Source organism: Phyllostomus discolor, chromosome 3 (assembly GCF_004126475.2).
Source record: "Phyllostomus discolor isolate MPI-MPIP mPhyDis1 chromosome 3, mPhyDis1.pri.v3, whole genome shotgun sequence".
Classification (NCBI taxonomy): Eukaryota; Metazoa; Chordata; class Mammalia; order Chiroptera; family Phyllostomidae; genus Phyllostomus; species Phyllostomus discolor.
Window position 1 is genome coordinate 203,637,547 of NC_040905.2, and position 24,527 is coordinate 203,662,073.

General features: G+C 55.3%; 1 protein-coding gene across 2 annotated transcripts; it reads right to left on the bottom strand.

Moving 5' to 3' along the window:
* Nucleotides 1-603: 603 nt before the first annotated feature.
* On the bottom strand, nt 604-24,446 carry TRAF1 (TNF receptor associated factor 1). Of its 2 annotated transcripts, none has more exons than XM_036022147.1 (8): nt 24,176-24,446; nt 20,899-21,243; nt 18,753-18,837; nt 9,733-9,798; nt 8,854-9,264; nt 6,515-6,692; nt 4,657-4,805; nt 604-1,838 (listed from the first exon to the last, which is right to left on the bottom strand). In XM_036022147.1, the coding sequence occupies exons 2-8, from the start codon at nt 21,036-21,038 to the stop codon at nt 1,620-1,622; spliced, it is 1,248 nt and encodes a 415-aa protein (XP_035878040.1). In that variant the 5' UTR covers nt 21,039-21,243; nt 24,176-24,446; the 3' UTR covers nt 604-1,619. The 2 variants fall into 2 exon arrangements, with proteins under 2 accessions (XP_035878040.1, XP_028381501.1); XM_028525700.2 differs by having other exon boundaries at nt 20,899-21,666.
* Between the last annotated feature and the right edge of the window lie 81 nt (nt 24,447-24,527).

A 24,527-nucleotide genomic window follows, 5' to 3' on the forward strand; every position in this document is an offset into this window, starting at 1 on the left:
TGGGCAGGGCCAGGCTCCAGGCATCCCGTTGTCACAAGAAGAGGCCAAGGCAGGACGGGAGACCGGGCTGGACGAGGGCTGGATCCGGGAGCCGCTGAGCTGTGCAGCCCGTGGCTGACCCCTTTCACAGAGCCAACCCTGAGGGTGTGAGGAGTGAAGTTATCCCAGCCTTGCAAGTAAAGAGGAAGCCGCAGCGAAGGCTGGGGGTGGGGTGGAGAGCCTGCCCCGGAGCTCTGAGGGGCAGCATGAGCCTCGGGGGTCTGGAAAGCCGGGCGAGGGTCCCCGTAGGACTTGGTTGTGTGAGGCCTCCAAGGGGAGAAGGCAAGCATGGACCACAGCTGGGCCGGGCCTTTCTCCCTCCTGTTAGCATCTCCTGGGAGGCCCACACAGCCCGGCCAGGGAGACAGGCTGTGTGGTTCTCCCTGACACGGAGAGGGAAGACGGGGGCGGACAGGGCTGTCCGGCCAGCACGCCGGCCTTGGAGGTTGCCCGCAAAACCAGCAGTGCAACCGAGACGCAGCAATGGCCTCTTCAAATGTGGCTCAGTCACGGCCAACTCCCGTGACCACGCACATCATGACAACTTCAGAAGAGGTTTTTTTAAAAAAGAATTCTCTCTTGGTTTTATACATATTGAAAAGGACAACCTCTGCTAGGGGCTCAGAGATCCTGATCAGTCAACGAGAAAAGTGAATGCCGTGGTTTGTCGGGTCATGGGGTTCAGGAGAGCGTGGACGGTGGCCCCCCAGGCAGGGAGCAGAGAGTTTATGCCTCTTTCCTTCCTCACGCTCCTTCTGGAGGCTCCTGGGAGCTCAGTGACCCTGTTTCACCTGGAGGAGGTGAAGGGGAGTCTGGTGGGGGCCCGCATAGGACGCAGGGCCTGCATGCCTCTCTGCATGTTGGGGAAGCTGAGCTGCCAGGCCTGGGTGGCAGGTGCTGTGGGGGCCAGCCCAGCCCCCCTGGTGGCACTGAGGTGAGTGAGGAACCTGGAGGACATGAGGCACCTGAATGTTTCCAGAACCCCAGCAGCTGCAGGCCTCACCTGGGCCAGGAGGCCTAGAATCAGACACTTTCTGGGCTGCAAGGAATCTTGAAGGTCTTCAGATCCAACCCCCAACTTGATGCCTTCCCCCATTCCGGTGTAGCCGTCTGGCTTTGCTTGCTCACCTCCAGTGATGGGGAACTCAGTGCATGCCTGGACAGACTGGATTCTGTCCCTTCCACCCCTTGGTTCTGACCCTGGGCAGGAAGATGGCAAGAATGTTTCCAGGTCTCCATGGTGGCCCTGCAGAGGCTGTCTCACACTCAGGCCCTTTACCTCTAGATCACCATCCGCGCCCCAGGTTCAATCCCCATTCCCTCCCCGTCTTGGCAGGAGTCTTCCTTAACATTCAGGCTGGAGTGGCTGCCAGGCCTCCAGTGTTGCATGGCCAGTGCAGAAGGGACAATTTTGCCGCCACCTCCTTCTGGACCTTCTGCTTCTGTGGGCCCAGCTCCAGGCCCTGCCACCCTAAGCCTATCACGGTGCCTCGGGACCTTGGGCACCGGGGGCAGGACCCCCTCCAGTCTGGGCTGGCGCTCCCTCAGGACGCGGGCACGGCTGCGCTTCGCCGTCAGCCTTAAGCACTCGTCTCCACAATGCACTTGAGGAACATGGTGTCGTCCTTCACGTAGGCGTGCTTGGGCGACTGCAGCCTGCTCAGAGGGAAGAAGAGCGGGCAGCCGCTGGCCACATTGGTTTCGCTCTGGGGCCGCTGGAAGGACACGGAGGTCAGGTCAGGCCGGAAGGCATCAATGGCGTGCTCACGGTTGTTCTGGTCCAGGAGCATGAAGGTGACCTGCAGGCCAGGACAGGGGGTGGTCAGGCTCTGGGCAGCGCACCCAGGGGCTCAGAGCTGGTCTGCGTCTGCCACCCGTGCAGCCCCTCCGACCCTGAGCTCAGGCGGGTTAGGAGCCAAAGAAACGACGTAAGGACCAGGCCTGGAGCAGAGCAGGGACCACGCCTGGAGCAGAGCGAGCCCCGGGGACGGAAGCGCCTGGTATCCTGAGCAGGCCTGGGGGTTGTCCTATATAACTAGGGCTCTGACGGTGCGTCCAGCGGGGAAAGGGAATTCGGATGTCACTGTCAACTTTGGTTGGCTGTTGGGGGCTGCAGGTGGGCCTGAGCTCTGACAAGGAGGCCACACTCATAACTGGTAATGCCCCTTCCCGCTCCGAGACGTTTGGCGGTGAACGACTCTGGACCTCCTGGGCGAGGCCGGGGGGGGGGGGCAAGAACAGACAGGTGTTCCCCTGAGGGGCTGCCCGCCGAGGCCCGGAGCCATGAACGGCACTTCCGTCTGCACAGAGCAGACATGCGTGCCCCCCCGAGACGCTGAGGACCTCGGGGACACCAACCCTCTGCCCTGGTACCTGTCACTGGAATACCCATCAGGACAAGAAACGTCTCCCCATCGCCCACTGCAGCGGTCCTCAGACTTGGCTGCACTTAGAAGCCCCCCCACCCCCACCCCGGAAGGGTTTAACGGTCTGATGCTCAGGCCTCACCTTTTACTGCAGTGGGGACCCGGTGGTAGGTGTGTGCCAAACCTCCCCAGCAGGCGTGGGGACTCTGACCCACTGACTCATACCCAGACCTCCGCGGCACTCCCGCCCTCTCAAACATTTCTAACAAGTTTTATTTTTAGAGCGGTTTTAAGTGGGCAGCAAAACCTAATGGAAAATACAGAGCTGTCCCATACACTGCCTGCCCCCACACAATCTACCCCACTGTCCGCGCCCCGCACACCAGTGGGACGTGTTTTATGTCTGATCAACCTTTACAGACACATTGCCACCACCAAAGTCCACAGTTACCTCGGGGTTCACTCTTGGGTTTGGACAAGTGTGTAATAACATGTATTCATCATTATAATGTCACTCAGAATGGTTTCACTGCCCCCAGAATCCTCTGTGCTCTGCCTGTTCATCCCTCCCGCCCCTCGGCCCCTGGCAACCGCGGATCTTTGTACTGTCTCCACAGCTGTGCCTGTCCCAGAATGTCACAGAGCTGGAGTCGTACAGTGAGCAGCCTTCTCAGACCGGCTTCTGTCCCTCCGCGCTGCGCATGTAAGGTGCTTCCATCTCGTTTCTCTTTGGCGCTGAGTGGCACTCAGTCACCGGAATGCGCCGTGGTTTGTTTATCCGCTCACCTCCTGAAGGACATCTTGGCGACTTCCAAGTTTGGTAGTTACGGATAAATATCCACGTGTAGGTTTTTGTGTGGACCTAAGTTTTCCGCTCATTTGGTAAATACCAAGGAGTGTGATTATGGATCACATGGCAAGAGTACGTTTAAGTTGTGTAAGAAACTGCCCAACTGTCTCTCAAAGTGTCTGCACCACTTTGTGTTGGGAACCGCCCTGCCTGGTATCAGAAGCTGAAACCCCCACCAAGGCTAAGGCTGAGGGAACGACCTTGGACCATAAGCCACTAAGGAGACAAAAGCTCATCTCCCTGTCTGGAGCGCTGCTTCTACTCCTTTTACTTCATCCGTAACTGGCCCCCAATGCTTGGTTGGTTAGCCAATAACGGGTAAGATTCCCCAAGGGGGTAATGACCTAAGACAGGCATGATCACATGGGAGGCCACCAAGGAAGGACTGGGGGCTACAGCAAAAGGGGGTGATGGACCCTCACCCCTTGGCTTTGACAAAGACTGAGTCCTCATTGTCTGCAAGAAAGTCTCCTAATCTCTTTGGCTGCCTTATTTCCCTTGCTCCACCTAAACCTGAAACAATGACAGAGGGTGGTGCAGCCATGTGCTGGAAAGGGCGGGTTCCCCCAGGTGATCAGGCCTAAGAAAGAATATGTAAAATCCTGTGAAACCTGCTTTGTTTAGAATGCTCTCAATTGAATGATAAGGGTCCAAGGAAGAAGTAAGTTTGTTCCTCAAAGTTTTACAGCTCTTTAGCTATCTGACCCTGACTCAAAATAGACCCTCAGAGTTCCTTGTTATCTGCTGTTTGATCCTTACTGCCTGACAATGAGTAATGAGCTTTACCTGAATTCTTATGCAAATGAACCCAATAAAAGCCATTGAGGAGAAGGCTCTTGGCCCTTCTCCTTCTTGAGATGGCCACCTTTCCTCCCCAAGCAGATCATGTCTTAGTAGACTTATTCTTATCCGTGGTGGATGGGGGGGCCCTGTGGGTGGAGCCCCCCCACAACTTTGCACTTCTGCTGGCAATGAACGAGAGTTCCTATCGCTCCATATCCTTGTCAGCACTTGGTATTGTTGTGTTCCAGATTTTGGCCCTTCTACTAGGTGTGTAGTAGCATCTGTCTCCTTCCCTTGCTCTGAAAATGCTGCTAGTTCTGGCTGGCCCCACAGCACCTCCTCCAGGAAGTTTTCCTTATTCAGCCCACCAAGAGAATTTCATTTCTACACGCCTCTCAGGGATATTGGTCCGGGCACATGTGCCCCTGGACTCATGATGCTGGAGGGAGCCTTGGCCATTAGATGTTATTAGGTGTGTACTCAGGGTCTTGTTTTATAAGAGGGAAAGCTAATAACACAGAGAGGGACTCGCCCAGATCCCCCCACCAGTTCATGGCTGAACCAGGACCAGGACCCAGGCTTCCCCCACCCCACCCCACCGTTCCCCTTGACCTGTACCTTGTTCCGGAAAGGCCACGGCAGCAGAGCATCGTACTCCCCTTTCATGATCACAATGAAGAGCGACAGGTGGGTCCTCTTTCCGGTCCCATCGCCATTCAAGTAGAGTCTCAGGCACAACTTGTAGCCGTACTTGGCAGTGTAGAAAGCTGAAATGTGGAAGCAGAGTCAGCCCAGAGGCAGCTGGAGAGCGCTGGCTTTGCAGATGAGGACACTGGGACGAGAGGTTAGGCACGCCCAAGGTCAGCAGCTCAGGACTAAGAAACCTGGGGTTGGAGCCCAGCATTCTTCTCGATCATATATGGTCCAGGGGACCACATCTTGGAGCTCATCTAGACTGCTGGCTATCAGTGACCATCAGAATCACATATTGCCAGGTGCCACCCCCGGAGTTTCGGGCTCCACAGTGCTGGGGAAGGACTGGGGCTCTGTGTGTCCTACAGAACACAGCGATGCTATTGGCCCAGGGACCATACTTTTGATTTAACCAACCTGTACTCTGCAGTCAGGAAACTGAGCCCAGCAGCAGAAGTGTCTGGCCCCACAATGTGCTGGGGGCAGAGCCAGGATTGGGGGCCAGGCCTCCTCTGTCTCAACACTGACTCCTTTCTGCTGCCCTAGGCCGAGAGGCTGGGCATCCCTGGAGGCTGGGGAAGAGTGGGGCAGCTCACAGTTCTGCCAGGCACCCTTGGCAAAGGCCCCTGAGGGATGGTTCACCCCTTGGTGACAAAGCACAGGGGCCAGTGGGCTCTCCCCCTCAGCAGCTGGAAGGGCCAAGCGGTGTAGGTGCCAGTCTCACCCTCTGGGATGGGGTGATCGGGGGAAGGTGTGAGGGGCAGGCAGGAAGGGGTGGAGGAGGGACAGACGGACAGTCTGACTCATCCTGCCCCTTACGTTTGGGTAGAACAGGAAGCCAGAGACACTGCCTGCTTTGTCCCTCCTTGGGAAGGAGAGGAGGAGATGCCTGCGTGCTGGAGGTGAGGCCACCCCGGGAAGGGGGCTGCCCCTGCTCCCGAGGAAAGGAGCCTGGCTTTGGGGCCCCGCCCCACCCCGGGGTCTGCAACAGATCCCGATGCCTCTCTTCATCCCGGCCCTGTTGGTTTTGGGTGAATCAGAGGAGCGATGGACAGAAAAGGTATGAAGCTGGCACAAAGGTGAGAGAGAGGTGGTCCACCTCATCACCTGCAGAAATCTCCCTTGATTTCACCTGCGTTTACTTAGGCACCCATCAACAAGGACTGGGGAAGAGCTCAGAGGCTGAAGCATTTTATGCACAAATATGCACTTTGTTTTATAAACATAAATCAATTCATTAAGGGAGACATTTACTGAGTAATTACTTTATGCAAGACATTGTGCCGGGCCCCGGGGCCCAGGAATGAGTAAGACCTGCCCCGGTTTACACAATGCTTCCTAATGCGTCACCTGCAGTCATACACTTAGTCTCCGCTTGTCCTAGCTCAGCCCGCCGGCTCCCTGAGGGCAGGGGTCCCACGGTATTCGCCTGCGAGAACCGTCCTCTGCACCCTGCGTTTGCACAGGCTTTGGCTCACGGCACACTGTCTTTCACAACCGACCTCCACGCCAAGCGATGACAGTTTTACTCCTATCTCTAGAACGTGACGGACACTCGGGAAGGTGGAAGGCGGGCAGTGCAAAGAGCCCGTGCTCTCTGTGGCTGGGCCGGGCACCTCCTTCCCCCGGGTCCCAGCATGGTAGGCGGCCTGAAGGGACGCTGGCCCGACTAGACACAGCATGGAGTCACAGAGCTGGCTGCTCCCCACGCTGTGGGTCTCTGTGCCTGGCGGGGGGTGGGTCTCTGTACCTGGGGGGTTTCTGTGCCTGGGGGATGTGTTACCTGGGGAGAAGAGGCTGACGGTCCTGCCACTGGCCGACTCACGGCACCGCCTGGTGACGTTGGTGATCTTCCATAGGAAGGTGCCATCGAAGGAGGCCTCCTCCATGAGCCGCAGGCTCTGCTCCAGCTTGTCCAGGGCCTGGTCTTTCTGGGCCAGCGTCTGCTGCAGCTCTATCACCTGTGGAGAAGCCCACTCAGCCAGGGACACCAGGCCTGGCTTGGAGATGGCTCAATATGGAGACAGACCCGCCAAAAATATGCCTTCCTGACCGTGTCTCCCTCAGGTACGTGCATCTGCCTTTGCATGCACTCTTCCTCCTTCCTGGAATTCCACTGCCTTCCTTATGCACTGGCTGACTCCTGCTCACCCATCTGAAATCTGGCTCGCACGGCCCTTCCTCTGGGAAGCGTTCAGCCACTGCCCTAGCTCAGCTGGTGTCTCTCTCTCTCTCTGATCTATGTTCTTAGAGTTCTTACAGAGCCCTTACAGCAGTTTTATGAGGTTCATTTCTTCTGCCTTTCCTACCAGACAGATGCCTCCCCTGCCAAGGGCTGGGCCCATGCCCACTTCCTCTCTGCGTGCCGGCCTTGCACCGTGCCTGGCATGTAGGCGTAGGGCCAGGGAGTTTGTTGATGGACTGAAGACATGGCCGCTGCTCTCGGGAAGCCCACCTTCTAACTGGGGCAAGGGTTGTGTAAACAAAGGTGTTACCCGGTCACTCAAACCCAAGGCCTGGCTCTTCTGGTAGGCTTCCCCATTGACCTTTGAAAGAATACAAAGTTATTCTTGGGTGTGCTCATGTAGGGAAATCAGGAGTGGAAGTGAGTCTTCTTCAAGAAATTGAATCCCTCATTTTACTGGTGAGAAAGTTGCGGTCCTGAGAGGGAAAGTGACTTGCTCACACCCACAGAGCAAGTTAATGGTGGAGCTGGAATTACAATCTGGGCCTAAGACAACATGAGACAGTGATGTGGTGTTGTCGAGAAAGAAAAGAAAAAAGGCAACGTTAACATGGTGACTGGTTATATTAAGAAAAGTATAAGCTAGGAGAGAATCCTAGAAGCAGAAAGAGATAAGGGGACAGTAACCTAGAAAGGAGTTCCCATCAGACTGTCAGCTGATTTCTCAAAAGAGACCTTACAAGCAAGAAGGGGCTGGAAAGAAATATTCCAAGTCATGAAAGACAAGGACCTATATCCCAGATTACTCTATCCAGCAAAGCTGACATTTAGAATGGAAGGGCAGATAAAGTGCTTCTCAGATAAGGTCAAGTTCAAGGAGTTCATCATCACCAAGCCCTTATTTTATGAAATGTTAAAGGGACTTATCTAAGAAAAGAAGATACAGAAAAAACATGTATAGTAAAAGGACAGCAAACTTACAATTATTAACAACCACACCTAAAGCAAAACCAAAAGAAACTAAGCAAACAACTAGAACAGGAACAGAACCACAGCAATGGAGGTCACATGGAGGGTTAGCAACAGGGGAGTGGGAGGAGGAGAGAGGGGGAAAGGTGCAGAGAATAAGCAGCATAGAATGTAGGTTGAAAATACATAGGGGGAGGGCAAGAATAGTATGGGAAATGTAGAAGCTAAAGAACTTGACACATGGACATGACTAAAGGGGGGGAATGTGGGTGGGAGGGGGTGTGCAGGGTGGAGGGGAGTGAAGGGGAGGGGAATGGGACAACTGTAATAGCACAATCAATAAAATATATTTTTTAAAAAAGTATAAGCTCTGGGACAAAGGAGGGGATGACAGTCCTGCTCAACCAAGAACTGTCGGAGAAGTGGATTATGTGGAGCTGTTCTGGGACCACACTCCGAGTGTGTGGAATCCTCGGGGACTGAGCCAGAGCATACGAGAAGGGCGCACAACAACGTGCTGTGATGAGGGGGCGGAGGCCCTGGGGGTGTTTCGCCTAAAGGAGGAAATACTCAGGGAGGACATCACCACTGACTGCTCATCTCTGCAGGGCTTCCACAGGGTCTGGGAGGCAGGTTTGTTTTGTGGGCCCTGAAGGGCAGGGCCAGGAACAAGGCAGGAAAGACACAGAAAGGCTGATTTCAGTTTGGTGTAGGAACTTTCTAGTGTTGGAAAATGTCCAGCAATGGAATGGGCAGCTTGGGAAGGGAGTGTCCTACCACGGGAGAAACTCAAGCACCTAGAAGGTCTTGGGACACATACTTTTTGGACAGATACTTTTTGATGGGGGCGTGACTGCTGGGGAGGGACAAAGCTTAGGAGAAAGGCTGACACACTGCTCTGGAGACAAGACAGGGCAGAGGGGACCCCCTGAGTCAGTCTTGAAGGCAACCTCGCCCCCCGTGCTCACCCTCTGCTCCAAGCCCAGGATGTGCTCGCGGTCCAGCTGGCTCTGGTGGATGGAGGCGGCCAGGGCCAGGTGGGAGGCCTCCACCTCCTTGTTGAGGACGGCGACGATGTTCTCAAACACGCGCAGCTTCCCCTCCAGGTCGGCCAGGACCTTCTCCTTCATGGAGTGCTGCAGGGCCAGCTCCTCCTGGCTCTCGGAGCAGGGCGCCCGGTAGCAGTCCACCTCCAGGTCCCCAGCCGCCTCCGCGGCTGCCTGCAGCTGCAGGTCTGACAGATTCTGCTCCAGGGCCATGGGCCCCGACCCCAGGCCTGAGCCCAGCTGGGCCTTCCACTGTTTCATGAACCCCAGCAGCAGGTTTAGGTGGGTGGCCTGAGAGGTGGCCTCATGCTCCTGCATGAACTTTGCGCTCCCCTGCCAAGAGAGTGGGGCTGATCGGTGAAAAGGAAAGAGGTTCCCAGAGAAAGTCAGATCCATTCGCCCAGCAAAGGGGGCGTGGGTTTGTGTGCAGTGAGAGGGATGCAGAGGACCCTGGCATCACACATGCCCACGGCGAGCCGTGTGCACCCCAGCCTCTGGAGCAACAATTCTGCCCGTCCTTGAGTGCGGTGATGGTTCAGCACCATGGAGAGAGGCCTGGGGGTGGCCTGGGGGGCAGCCGATTTAGTGAGGCCACAACTGAGATAAGACCCAAGAACAACTGTCCTGAGTACGGGAATGCTTTACTAGTGAGACCTGTTTGCCTTGAGAAGGTCATCAGTGTAAGGGTCATCCAGAGGAGAACCTTGAAGTGTAGGAAAATCCTGGACGGGCTGAAGCGGGGAGACCCCGTGGCCTAGGGCTGTCGTGGACAGACGTCCCTTCTCACACCCAGATGCTTACCTTGAAGGAGCAGCCAACACCCGAAAAGGGGCACCCGACTCCATCCACAGCCACCTCGGGGTGATCCTGGAAAGAGTAACATGTCATCAGGTAGGAGTCCCCCTGGGAGCACCGGGGCTCTCTGCAAAGCACCAGGATCCAACAGGGCGTGTGCCGGGCAGGGCCACAGGGCTTCGCACGTGCTGTGTTCTGCCTGGATGACCCCCTCTGTGATCCTCCTTCAAAACAGGCCCAGGGCCCCTGCTGCAGTCCTGGGCAGCGGGGCTACTCGTGTCAGACCAGGACCCACGCAACCCTGCGATCCCCATGCATGCTTTGGCTGCCCCCCACCCAGTGCGGAGGGCAGGGCCTGGCGCAAAGGAGACACCTGGGACACGCTAGCTGCATGAGCGAGCCCTGCCCTCCTCCGAAACCCGTGGGGACGCCCCTCGAGGCTGCCGTCTGCCCTGCACTGCTCTCCTTCCAGATAATGCACAGCCCAAGGGCAGGCACACAGAAGGGTCTCGGGTCTCAACAGCAACCCAACCACACTGTTAAACCTGTTTACGGGCCCGAGGAGTTTACAAAAGGCCTTCCCGGTCACAGCTCTTCCTCAGGCCCCTGACAATGTCTCGGGGAAGGCAGTGGGTCATCTGTTCCCGTTTCACCGATGACGAACTGAGGCTTGCAGAGAGGAAGGGATTTGCCCACGGGGAACAGCGAGGAAGCAGCCCGGGCACAGGCTCTCCCCATACCACACGGCTACAGTTGACCCTGAGCAACATGGGTTTGAACGGTGTGGGCCCCCTGATGCTGGATTTTTTTAGTAAATACCTGCACTGTTTCTGATCTGTGCGGTTTTACACAGGGGACTTAACATCCATGGATTTAGGTATCTGTGGGAGGTTCTAGAACCAACATCCTGTGGATACTGAGGGCAATGGTGGTGATTCAGCTTTGGAGCAGTCAGAAGTTAGACACAGGTTTTCTCTTGTGGGGGTTGGTGCCCCTGATTCCCGCATTTTTCAAGGGCCAACTGTATCTCTTTCCAAGATCAAGCCCATGGGGAACCAGGAGAAAAGGTTTTTCCCAAAACATCTATCTGGAAAGGGCTTGTATCCAGAATATGTAAAGAACTCTTACAACTTAGTAATAAGAAGGCCAAAAAAACTAATAAAAATGGGTAAAGCACTGAACAGATGCTTCACAAAAGGAGATACATTGTGAAAATGACAACCCATGGAACGATGCCCAACATCACTAGCCAACAGAGACATGCGCATTGGAATGAAACACCGCGATGAAGTACCACCGTCCACTCACTAGATGCTAAGATCAGACCAGGACACCAACGCCAAGCTTTGGTGAGGACCCAAAGGTACTGGAACGTATGAATGTTGCTGGTGGGAAAGCCACTTCGGGAAAAAAATCTATGGCAGTATCTCATAAAGCTCAATCAAATGTACAAAGCAACTTACTCATAAACCATGCTTATAAAGTTACCACACAAGCCACATTCTATGCCTAGGAATTTACCTGAGAAGCTGAAACGTGTGTGTGAGAGAATGTTCGTGGCAGCTGTATTCAGTGTAGCCTTAAACTAGATGTCGCCCAAATGTCCGTCATCCGGTGAATGGATGATGGGTTTTTTCTGGAATACTGCTCAGCAGTCAGAGCGACTAGAAGACTACATGCAACGAGGAGGGCCCTCAAACACATACTATGTATGATTCCACTCTTAGGAGATTCTAGAAAAGGCAAAGAAAGCTACGGGGACAGAATGTGTATCCGTAGCTGGGCTGCCCGGGGCTGCAGCTGGGGGGCGCTGAGTAGCCAGGGGCACACGGACGTTCCCTCTGGCGTAGAAAAGCAGCGTTCCCCATCTTGCCTGCAGTGGTCATACAGATGCGGAAATTTATCGGCGTTCATCACACTGTACACTTACAATACATTTTATTGCACGTGAATATCTTGATTTTCGAAGAGCTTTGTTGGTTTTTTAAAAGAATAATCTGAGGAAGTTCCATACTGCTTTCCATAGTGGTTGTACCAGTCTGCAGTCCCACCAGCAGTGCACTGGGACTCTATCCTAACAATACCAGAACACCAATTCAAAAGAACCTATGCATCCCAATGTTCATAGCAGCACAATGTATAATAGCTAGATGCTGGAAGCAACCTAGATGCCCATCAGTAAATGAATGGATCAAAAAACTATGGTACATTTACACAATGGAATTCTATGCAGCAGAAAGAAAGAAGGAGCTCCTACCCTTTGCAACAGCGTGGATGGAGCTGGAAAACATTATGCTAAGCGAAACAAGCCAGGCAGTGAAAGACAAATACCATATGATCTCACCTTTAACAGGAACCTAAATAACAAAACAAAGAAACAAGCAAAATATAACCCAAGACACTGAAATAGAGGACAGGCTGACAGTGACCACAGGGGAGAGTAGAGGGAATTTAAGGGGACAATGGGAAGGGTTCACAGGAACAAACTTAAAGGACACATGGTCATAAACTAAGGGGAGGGTGGTAATGGGAGGGAAGTGGGGAGGGGTGGGAGGGGGGAATGGATTGGGAGTAAAAAGGAGAAAACTGTATTTGAACAATGATTAAAAAAATAAATTTAAAAAAAGGAAAAAAGAATAATGGGGCACAATGGAGACTTGCATTAGCAGAAGGGGAGGACAGAGGTCTTTTGGGCTGAGCAAATACAAAGCTCATTGGTTATTGTTTTAAAAGTAAAATAAACGAGAGCATGGGCTTGAGTGTGGTTGGCTCAGGGCGCAAAACCAGCTCAGCCAAGGGCCCTCTACCCCAGGGTTCAAGCACAGGATGTTCCTCACAGAGAATGGAGAGCAGATGTTTTGTTGGGGGCGGGGCAGAGGGCAGCCTTGGCAGAGGGACTGCACTGGCTTTGGCAAGCATACAGTGACCTGTGGGAACAACGGAGGGACCGATGCCCACATGGCGCTGGGTCCTGGTGAATGGACTGGAGGAACCTCTCAGGCCCTAAAGCTCCCTCCAAGTCCCTGATTTGAATCCTCTGCAGCTCTACGCTGGAAGTGAGAGCCACAGGAGGGATGGAAAGGTGGGAGACCTAACACGGTGGAATTTCAGGATCGCCATGCCAGTGGGGGCGGGGCACGTGTTCTTTGGCTGTGGAGGAGCCCAAAAGGGTTATGCAGCGCAGTGAGAAGCCCGGCCAGGCGCGGATGGAGGGGCCTCCTTGTTACAATGTGCGGATGGATGTGGGCTGTGAGCAGCCTCAGTGGCTGTCAGAGGAGGAGCAGGGGTGACCTGAGAGGCCTTCAGAGGCCTCGGTGGCCACCCAGCCTGCCCACAGTGCCCCCGTCAGTTAATCAGTCACTCATTCCTTAGAGGGCCCCAGGGGTTACAGGGATGGGCTCGGGACTCAGCCTGTCCGGGTGCAAAGCCCACTTCAGTCAAGCCCCAGACTAGCCGTGTGGCCTTGGGAGAGTGCGAACCTCTCCACGTCTCACTTTCCACCTCTGCGAAATGGGGATAATACTAGTACTTCCCCTTAGAGAGTTATTGTGAGGATTGAATAAGATAATGCACGTAAATTCTGGTCTTAGTTACGTATTGCTGCTATAAGTAAAATGCCACAAACTTAACGGCTTAACACAATTCCCATTTATTACCTTCCAGGACTGGAGACCAGAGGCCGCCTGCACTGCTTGGCTCACGGCCGCTCCCTCCACCTGCAACGCCGGCAGCAGCGCATCTTCTGTCTCTCTCTGACTGTCTCTAGTCTGCGTCGTGCGAGGACCCTTGTGACCACACTGGACTCACCTCGACAACCTGGGCTACTCTCCCCACCTCGGGACCCTTAATTTAATTACATGTGCTAAGTCCTTTTTGCCACTGTTACAGGCTAAGTTATATGCCTCACCCCCGCGTGCACACCCCCCCTCCGTTCATCTGTTGAAGTCCTGACCCCCAGAACACAACTGTATTTGGAGATGGGGTCTTTAAAGGGGTAACTAAGTTAAAGCGAGGTCACCAGCGTGGGCCCCATCAATAATAGGACTGGTGTCTTGTAAGGAAAGAGAACTTGGACACCAATGTACAGAGGGAGACGAGATGGAGACACGGGAGAAGACGGCGTCGGCATCTACCAGCCAAGCGGGGAGAACTCAGGAGAAACCAGCTCGGATTTGACCTTCCTGCCCCCAGAGCCGGGAGAAACAAACTTCTGTTGTTCAGGGCCCCCAGCCCGTGGAAGTCTGCGACAGCAGCACGACTAGACGAACACAGCCACGTAAGGCCACATGTGCATGGGATTAACATGTGGACATCTTGGGGGAACATCGTTCTGCCTAACACAACCCTCAACAAATGTTAGCCATTATCAGTAGCAGCATTATTAGCAGTAGTGTCGCTGCAATTAAGCACTGCCCTTGGGACATCTTTTTTTCTCCATCGAATGGCTGCCATACACACGCATCCCATGTAACCCTCACATCTCTAACGTTTCATAACTGAGTCTATAAAACACTGTTTCCCCATTGGGTTTCCTCGGGCAGGTGAGGGGCACCCCTAACTGCATTTGCATTTATACGGGACCAACACATTTTCAAATGCTGCCACAGGATCCCTGCCGTCATCCTTTGTGGCAGGCTGGGCGAGATGACCTTCACCTTCACACAGATAGGAAAGCTGGGTGACTGGCTCTCTCACAGCCACACCAGGCTTGCACACTTGAGTAGGTGACCGAATTTGGGTCTTCTGTCCTGTAGTTAGGAGACCTGGCAAGCCTTACTGCTCTCTGAGCACCTGTGTGCGTACCGCCCCCGCATCAGGCCTCCCGGTGCCAGGAGGAGGGTGGGGCTTGGGGCTCTGCTTCTCCCCTGTGGGTGGAGGAGCCAAAGCTCAGGCAGGGTGGGCCGTGACTTGCAGGAGGCAATGTTTGGGGCAAGGGCGAGGTGGAGGCCTGGAGGCCATGTCCAGGGTCCTTTCTCCACACCAGGGAGTCCTCACCTTGACTGAAGGGTGGCCTCGCCCAAAGGCCGCGGACTTGAGGGGACAGAAAAGGGAATGAGGCTGGGGCTGCAGACGAAGACCGGGACGTCTGTCCTGCGTCTAGCCTGGTGTACGTCTGGTGCCGCAGGAGGCCCCTGTGAAGTGGCCTCATGCTTCAAACTGCTAAAAATAAAATCTGCAGTGGAATTTCCTCTGAGGAGGAAACAGGAACAGAGAGAAAGAAATCCCAACCCTGAGGGAACACTCGTCCTTCTGTCTGCATCTGGGCAGTCTGCGTGCGGGTCTGCGGTGCGAACCGGGCCCTTTGTAATGGGGTCCGAGGCTGGTTCCGTTGAGAGCCCCTCGCTCAGGGACCTGCGGGCCCCCGAGAATGTGAGTGTGAGTGTTCAGAGGGTGCCAGGAGCAGGGGGGCCGCCTCTGGGAGGCTGCTGCCCAGAACAGCGGGTTTTGGCGTGCCTGGCGCGGCCCCCGCCCCTGCGCTGGCACGAAGATTACCTGAGGCCTTGGAGGACTAAGGGGCTGTTTTCGCTCAGCTCCCAGCTGCTGCAAAGGGAGAGGTACTCCCCCATGACAGGGCAGGCCGGGTCAGTCTGCCTCTGCCCGCCAGGCCCTGCCCTCCCCCGTACCCGGGCCAGTGTCCTCTCTGGCACTCTCTGCTCAGCTCAGCTGCCACCTCTTCCAGGGAGCCCTGCCTGATTCTCCTAGTTGAAGGTAGTCTTGCCCACTCCTGTTTTTTCACAGACCTAGGTGGATCCCAGCACTTATGGCTGACTGTGGTATTTAAACCTGCCTAAAACGCTCGAGGTGATCTGCTGTTTGGAGGCGGCGGAGAAGAGGCCACCGGCCCCAGAAACAGGTGTCGGAGCCAGCCTTGACTCTCTCTTGCTATGTGGCCTGCTGTGTCCGGGCACACCTCCTCTCTTGGCCTCCGTGCATCACCTCGCAGTGAAACAGGGATGTGACTGCCACCCACGCAGGATGTCACCAGGTCAGCGAGGTGACAGATGCCACTGTCAGGCTTAGAAGTGCGTGGGTTCAGGGGTGCCTTTCTAGGCACCACACTTCAAAGGACACAGGCACAGAGACTAGGGGCAGACTCAAGGGGGAGGCGGTTAGCCTCTTCCCGCCTGTGCAGGCCTGCCTCAGAGGGCGGGGTGCTGACTGACTGGCCTCACGTGGCCCTAATGCCGGCGGACTTCAGCTCAGTACACACAAAGAGGAAGACGGTACAGCAGTCCGAGGCCCCCGTGGCGGAAGTGGTCGTTTCATGGAATAATGAGCTCCCGTCACTGGAGGGACGTACAGCCACCTGGCGGGAGTCCAGCGCAGAATGGAAATAGGACTAGACAGCTTGACCTCCTGCCATCTTCTGATTCTGGAGTAAGTTAGGGCGTCACTGCAAGCCACTGGCAACAGATGCCAGCTCGCTTTTGACCTCGAGCGGCCCCCAAAGGGAGAGAGCGAAGGAAACGACCCCAGTCGCGGGGTCGCAGGCAGTGAGAACTGAGTGTTATTGCCCACCCGCCGCCCATCCCCTATTCATTCGCTGTCACTTCTTCTGCAGGAAGGTCATTCCAGGCAAGAACCGAGCCTCTAACTAGGCCAACGGTAATCCTTTCATATCTGCTTCTGACATTATTACCTCACGGCGCTCCCGAGAGACAGCGATCTAAGGGAGTCAGAGGATGAGGACAAACTGATAAGCAGCTGCTGTGGAAAGTGTTCGCAAGGACGGTGCCTCGGGCTTAGCCCGGCTGGGCTCCGCCCGGCCCGTCCACCCACCGCCGCCGCGCCCCAGGTTTCCCCACTTGCACGTGGACAGACTTCGCAATTACCGTGTATGCAAAGTGTTGACTTATAATCAGCTGCTTTCCTTTGGTCAAAAGTCCCCCAAAGTTCCCATCAGGGTTGGGAATCCGGGTCAGGAGGCGGAGGAGTCCCTGGTCTTTCCATTATGTGGCTTTGTGTGGGGGCCGAACCACCGTGTCATCCCAATGGGGGCGCAGTGATAACCGCTTCGGGCGGGGGTGGGGCCAGGACCCGCGCTGCTCGGAGGTCTGCTTGTCCCCATTGTGGGCAGCACCCCCCCCCCCCACCCTGTTGTCTGTTACAATGCTTGTAATTCCACCATTAGTCATCTCACTTGGCTTAAAGCAGCAGGTTTCAAAATGTGCCCCTAGGAGTTCCCAGGGTCCCTCAGGGGCTGGGGCACTGGGGTAACCAAGGGGGCCGGGTTCCAGACTCCCCTTCCATCAGGTCACTGCCATTGTCATCTGGTTTCACATACAGATGAAAAAGGTAAAGCCACTGGGATTAAGGGATATTAACATTTCTCTGTATTATCTAAAGGTTATCAATGAATGTACATTAATTTTGCTAAGAGGTCCGGCTGAAACAAGTTAAAAACAACAGGCCTGGAGCATTTAAGCAGGCAGGGGCCTCGGGAAGCATCCAGCCCTGCCCTCCCGCGTGCAGGGGGGCCCAGCGGTCCACAGAGGGCTGCTTCTGCCCGTCTCCCGTGGCTAGTGCACTAAGATGCCCAAACAGGGAGGCTCCGGAAGTTCTTCCGTGGATCTGACTGTACAGTTCTGGGAAAATGCACCGGATCTGTGCTCTGATTCCCCTGGGGGCCCGTGGGGAAGGGGCAGCTGAGAATGGGACGGGAGAGCCCTGGGAACCGGAAGCCAGAAGCCAGCTCCAGGCAGGGCAGGACATTCCCCCAGCTCTCTGAATGAGGGGCCAGAGGGGAGGAGGGAGGGGAGGTGTGGAGACACACAAGCCTCAGGGTCCTACAGGTGGGGGGAGCGCTGCCCTGCCAGCCACTGACATGGCAGGTACTGGAGAGGCCTTGCGGAGCCTCCTCCCTCTACAGACGGAGAAACAGGCACAGGCTCATCTTGGCCATGAACTGACGTATACAGAACCATCCCTGAACAGCAGGCTCCAGACCCCTGCACTGTGGGGTGAGGTGAGGGCAAGGGGGCTCTGGCTGAAAGGAGCAGGGGGCGACCCCATGAGGACAGCGAGGGCGGCTGAGCCGTGAGACCCTGGCTGCCCAGCAGGTGTCGGGGCCCCACGTGTAAGACGAGGGGGTTAGGGTTAGAGCAGTGATTCTTCCATTACAGCTTTGGACTCATGGGTCGATACGAGGTTTTTTTTTTCTAATTGTGATATTAACATAAAGATTGCCATCTTTTTATTTGCCAGGTAAAGGCTTTGCCAAAGATTCTATCATTTACCATCACTACCATTTCGATTATACAAAGGCGCGTATGGGAAGGGCATAATCTCAGAGTCAAGGTTGATTCTACAGGTGGAAAGAATTTAGTTTTATAAACGACTCACCACAGTTTCCTTATTTTTAGGACTAGACCAGCTCTGGTCAGCATGTGAGAACCTCTGGGCTGGACAGATGGCCTGTGAGGGCCCTTCCAACCCAAAAGGGACAGGGTTCTAGACCACGGGTCCTGAGAATGTCCCTTTGGCCCCTCCCACTTCCAGAGCCCCCTCTGACTCTCAGGAGCACGGTGTGGCGTAGCTGAGCCTCAGAGGGGAGCCCGGAGCGGCTGCTCCGAGTCTGAGAGGTGATGAGTGGGTGCAGCTGTGTGCCGGGAACACTGTATTTACAGACACAGAAGTTCAAATTTCACATAATTTTCAGGTGTCACAAAATATCATTCTTCTTTTGATTTTTTTTCCTAACTGCCTAAAATATAAAAACCACTCCCAGCTCATGGGCCGACAAGTTGGGTTTGAGTTGGACGTGCAGGCCGTGGTTTGCAGGCACCCGGTCTAGGCTGCGGTTCTTGCCCTGAATCTGTCACCATCAGCCAGGTGGCGTCAGGCAAGTTGCTTCGCCAGCGTGTGGTCAGTCCCCTCACTGTTCACACCCCAGATTCAGTCCAGGCTCAGCCCAAAGAGGGAGGCCCCTGCCAGGGACTGTGCAGGCAGCTGTCTACTTGGCCTCAACCTTGACAAATGGAGAAAATGGACAAATGCCCTTTCCTGGGTGCGCCGACGTGACATACCTTCTCCTGAGAGACAAGGCTTCCTGGGCTCACAGACTGGGGGTCGTCTCCTCTGCACTTGGGACAGATCCGATCCTCGCTGCTCCTAAAGACACAGGAGCACATCTGGCTGAGTGAGACATTCACGACGCCCCGGCGCCAACCTCTGTGTTGAAAGCTCCAAACACCTAGGCCCTGCCCAGCGTGGCGCCTGATGCCAGTGCGCATGCAGGTCCACAATCCCAGACCCACCATTCCCAAACCTCAAAGGCACTGGGGACCCAACATCTTCTGCAGTTTGCAGTGAGCGTCTTTGGCAGCCAAATCTGACCCCGAAGTGACCGGAGGCTGTGACGCCATTTAGTGTGAACATTGGTTTCACTGCAGAAATGGTAATAGGCTCGATCATACGGTGCTGTCCCAATCCCCACGGGAAGAATTATGTATTAATGTGTTGATTTGCTTTTCTGAAATCTGAAAACATTCTGAATTTCAAAATACACCTGAGCCAGGGGTTCAGGCAAGGGGTTGTGGATGAGTGGCTGTATTTGTTCTCCGCTTTACTCCATCTGGTTTTGGTCTCCTCGGTGCAGGAATTACCGACGACCATGGCTGCTCACAATAAGAAGGGGCCTCGGAGAATACCTGGTCTGAGGTTCTTCACCAGGAGCGGGTGTCAGACTCTGACCAGGTGATGCACGAGGTCTGGGCTTTTACAAAGCTCCCAGGGGATTCTGGTCCACAGTCAGAGCCACTGGCCAGGCCCCAGACGGGAGACCTTGGCGGGCACATGGACTGGCCAAGGGCAGACAGGGTCAGGAGCAGAGCTGGGCAGAACGCTGCACACCCCGGGCCCCGGTCCCTCCGACACCCAGTCAGCTCCCTCCCCACCTCTGCCAGGTCTTGGAAGAACCGGGAGAGGAGCCAAGAGACACAGTGCAAAAGCCCAAGCTTTGGCCACTCCGCCCCCACAACCTGACCTTTCCTTGGCCACACCTCCCCCGACTTCATCAAAGCATCTGAACTTTTCAAACCGGCCTGGTTCAGTTTTCCCACGTTCTTACCTGTAAAGCCCTAAACAAAGGCTGCGCTGGGGGCATAAGCAGTTAAAGAGCACTTTTGCCAGGAACCTGACCCAGGGCAGGCTGACCTAATTTCTCCACTAGGCCTCACTGTCTTCATCTGTAAATTGGGATAATAATTGTATCCACCTTTCCAAGGCTCTTCTGAAGACCCAAGGAAAGAGGCACATAGTAGGTTCAAACTAGTTGCTTAAGGTGGCAGGCTGATGATGGTGTGGATGTCATACCTGTAGTTACTGATATTTTAAATATTGTATATATGTGTAAAACGTGTATTTACATATGCATATATCTTATTTTTGGACTATAAGGCGCACCTTCCCTGCCCCCCCACATTTGGGAGGAATAATGGTTGTTAATGCTGCTGCTGAGTTCTGTTTACATTTACATTGGTGAAATACTATGTTATTTATGTTATTAAATATTTTACCGCATTTTTTGCTTCAAAAATTTTTCCCCTATTTTCCTCCTCTAAAGCCCAGGTGCGTCTTATGGTCTGAAAAATACAGTCTTCATTGATAAATATATGCATGTTCAATGAAATCTAAATATATTACTGATAAATACATACATATACAAACATAGATATCTTTGTTCCCTTTAAAACTGTTCCTGGCAAACAGTACAAGGTGATGGGAAATGTTGTGGAAGGGGGTATATTCCTATAGTAGTTCATCATTTACTAAGAAAGTTTACGTTCACTATTACAAATGCCTTTTGGAACATTATTGACAGTGGCTCTTACTCCTGAGGGAGAAAGCAGCGTTACCCGCAGTTCACAGAGAAGGAGGACCAGGCTTCGAGACGAAGCACTTCGCACTGGGCCTCACAGTAAGCAAACGGCCCAGCTGGGCCCGAGGCTCTCCCCACCCTGGACAGCCTTCTGCTGTGGCAGCCGCCATCTGTCTGGGGCTACTTCTCCCACCAAGAGTCAGAAGGAGCCGCAGCAACAGGGACTGCAAGGAGAGGGTGTGGAAGCTGAGGTCCAGAGAGATGAGGTCACTGGCCCAAAGCCACAGGTTCCTCTCACCCTTGTCTCCCATCACAGGTCCCTCCCTGGCACCTTCTTCCCCCTGACCCCTCACCTCAGGTTCTCAGAGAGACAGGCGGTGCAGCAGAGGGCTCTGGGCTCTGGTGGGTCCTGGCAGGCGATGGGGGGGCACCCAAAGGGAAACTCGTTCTCATCAGGGGCTGGGCGGGGGCCGCTGGTTGAGCCAGAGGCCATCCTGAGGTCCCAGCCTGGCCAGGGGGGCCGGCTAAGCTCCTCTGGGGAGGGGACCAGCCTCGTGGAGTCTGTGCTGGGAGCAGAGGTGAGCTCTGGTGTGGGCCACCCTCTCTGGTGAGCAGGGATCTGATGACTTTATCTTCTCACTGACTTGGGTGGCTCGACGTCACAGCTGAGTCACAGCAGGGATGGAGCAGGAATTACCCTTTGTGGTGAAAAGAGAAAATCCCCTGGATGCTGACTGTAGGCTCGAGGAGTGTCCAGTCATTCTTCAGAGTGACAGAGAGCAAGAGAGCGAGTCAGAGAGAAAACAACCACTGTGGCACGGACTTTCAGGAACCGCAGTCAGAGTTCCCCTGTCGGAGAGCCTCAGGCTGCCGCTGGCTTCCTCCAACCTTTCCTCCTGCCCCAGGGAACCTCAGCACAGAGAGCCACGGCTGGTGACTTGTCTCTGTTCCCTGGGGCCTCTGAACAGCCTGGAATTCTGGGTGGGAGTGCTCGCTGTCCCGGTGGAAATCCCCAGGTCCTGGTGTCAGATCCAAAAAGGCAAGTTCCAGGCGAGTTGGCTCTGGCCCGTCCAGGGTCTCAGGTAAATTCACTTCCTCAGAGCGGGTCTCAGTTACCCCATCTGTAAAAAAATGAGCTGCAACAGATGGTCTCCAAGGCTCCTCTGGGCTCTAAGATCCTGGGACCCTATGGGCAAGGCAACCAGACAGAGGAGGAAGCTTCTGATGGCCCTGCCAGTGGCATTCCTCATCTGTCCCCATGACAACACAGGGCCCTCCCCTTCTTTCAAGTCCAAGGCCTCCTAACCATACATGGCTCAGGGTGTTCCTCAAGGCCCCATGCAGGAAGTCATAGATGGCCACATACTCAGGTCAGGCACTACCACTTCCTGGCCCTGGGGAGAGCAAAGCTCTAAATAAATACAAGGCCACAGGGAGTTGGTGGCCTCAGTGGCCAAGTGGGACGCAGATCCACTGTTGTGTGGGAACCATGGCTCCTGGAGTGTCTGCAGTGGGCTGGGCAATGTTTCCCTTCCTATTCCTTCAAGTAACCTGCTGGAAATTCTGCGGCCACATATAGGCACAGAGAAGCAAGACGCCTGGTCCAAAGTCACACAGCCCCTGGCAGTGGAGCAGGATTCGTGCCATGTCTGTGGGACGCCAAGATCCGTGTTCCTTCACCCACACGAGAGATGACAGCAAGGCCAAGCGGCGGGGGAACACAGAGCCCCAGGCGGAGGCCGGAGCACCCACCCTCCGCTTTTTCACCTGCCAAATGGAAAAGATGATCTTTCCACTTCTTTCCATCCTGCTGGGCAGCTAGTGAGGGGTTTGCAATCTTTTATAATGGTTTCAGATCATGGGCTTTGAGGTCTGAGAAATCTGAGCTTAGATCTTAAGAATACCATTTTACTAGCTGTGCGTCCTGGGACAAGCTCTTTAACTTCCGAAGCTCAGTTTCTGCATCTGTAAAATGGGGATAACAATAATACCGACTTCACCTGTTGTGACTAAACGAGGTCATAGGTGAGAGTGCAGCGTGATGCGTGGCCCAACTGAGGTACTCAAAAGGCTTTGACACTTATTCTGATGATGGCCACAGGCCTCCCAGCTCCTCAAGATCAGGGGAAAGGCTTCAAGTGGTAAATGATGCTTATAATATAGTGTTTTCCCACCTATGAACTTTATTTGAGCCTTGCAAGTGGGCAAAACAGGTCAGATGCTAAATTCAACTGCCCACCTTTCCTGGAGCAAAACTGGGGCTACCACGGGCTGCTGGCAAAGAGGGCATGGCACCCTGGCACTGCAGTGTAAACCGGAACCTCCACCCTCCCGGGGGCCAGCCCTGGCCTGGCCCTCTCAGCAAATGACCTTGAGGCCTTCAGACAAGGCTGTCAGAAACGCACTCCCTTCACCGCGTGCCCCAAACCTGCAAACTTTCCCGTATCCCCAACTGTTCTTCCCTCTTCCCTTGGTTTGATACAGACAGCCACCTAAGACTTCTCTCCCCATCCAAATTCTGGGTCCCCTTCTGCCTGATGCCCTTTCTCTCCCCTCTGTCTTCAATGCTTCCCTCTCCATCAGCATCAAAATAGGCCCCAGCTGCTCCAACAATAAAAATGGTAAGTACTACTTTTTAGTGCTGTGCAAAGTGCTTTCACAGGCACCGCCTCATCTGATCTTCACATAGGCTGTGAGGCTGGTACTGTCATCATCTCCATTTACAGATGAAGGCTCAAAGACGGTGATTGCCCAAGGTCTCACAGTGAGCACGGACTCCGGAACCCAGAGCCTGGGCTCTAAGCCCACATCGGGCTTGGAAACGCTCTTCACCTTCATCCCGATTCCCCCGTCGTATCTACACTCTCTCCTCACTTGAAGAGAACTTCTAGCAAAGACTGCCTGCACAGGTGCTCCACCGCCCCAAGGTTCTCAACGTCAGAGTCGCCAGCGTCCTAGGCCTGCCCCACTTTTCATCCAACCAGCCCTCTGGCCAGCACCTGGCACGACTCCGAGCCCCTCCTTTCGAATTCTCTTCCTCTCGGGGCCTCCGGGGATTCATCTCTGTGGCTTTGCCCCCCGGATCCGCACACGCGGAGCCTCTCAGCCGCGCAGCCACACCTCCCCACTTGTTTTCCCGGGCCCACCTGGGCCATACCCCACTTTCCCTGGGAGTCTCTGTAGGCCGCCCGAAGGATGGGGCTGGGCGCCCGCCTTTGCGATTCCGTTGCCTCCCGCAACCCGGGTTGCCTGGATGGTCCCCAGCTCCGTCCCCGCCAACCCCACTTCGACAAGTGTCTGTCCTCTCGCCACCGCCACTGCTCCTGTTGAGTAAGCAGCGAGCAGCGCCAGCGACCATTCACGCATGAGCTAACAACCCCAGCGGTGCCCGGGCGCCCGCAGAAAGGGTTGGGGCAGCGAGTCCCGGCTGGGCTCTGCAGCCGCGCCTCCCGGGCCCGGGCCGCGCGTGGGGAGCCCCGCACTGGGGAGCCCCACCCCAGCGAGCGGCACCTGGGACTTCCAGGGCGGGGAGCGCGGGGCCCGGGGCGGGGGCCCGGCACCGCCCGCAGTGCCAGGGCGGCGTGGGGGTGGGGCGGGTGTGGGGTGGGGGCGGGGTGCAGTGCGACCAACCTCGGCGCCTCCGCCGCAGCCACCGCCTCCCCGCGGCGCAGCGCAAGCTTCCGGTGGGGCCCGGAGGACGTAGCCGGGCGGCGGAAGCCGGAGAAAGCGGGGGCGGGTCTCCGCAGCCGAAGCCGGCTCGGGTGGCCACCCCGAGGGCGGGGCGGGGCCTCCCCGTGATGGGGAAACTGAGGCCTGCGCCACCCCTGCCTCTTGCCTGCCAGAAACCCCGCGTGGAGGTGGGGTGAGCACGCGCGGAACCGAGTCCTGCCTTCTTGGATTCCTACGAAGAGGCTGGCGCAATGCCAGGCTCATCCACCCTTTCTGATTGGCGCAACAAGCAAAGGGCCGGTACAAACTGGTG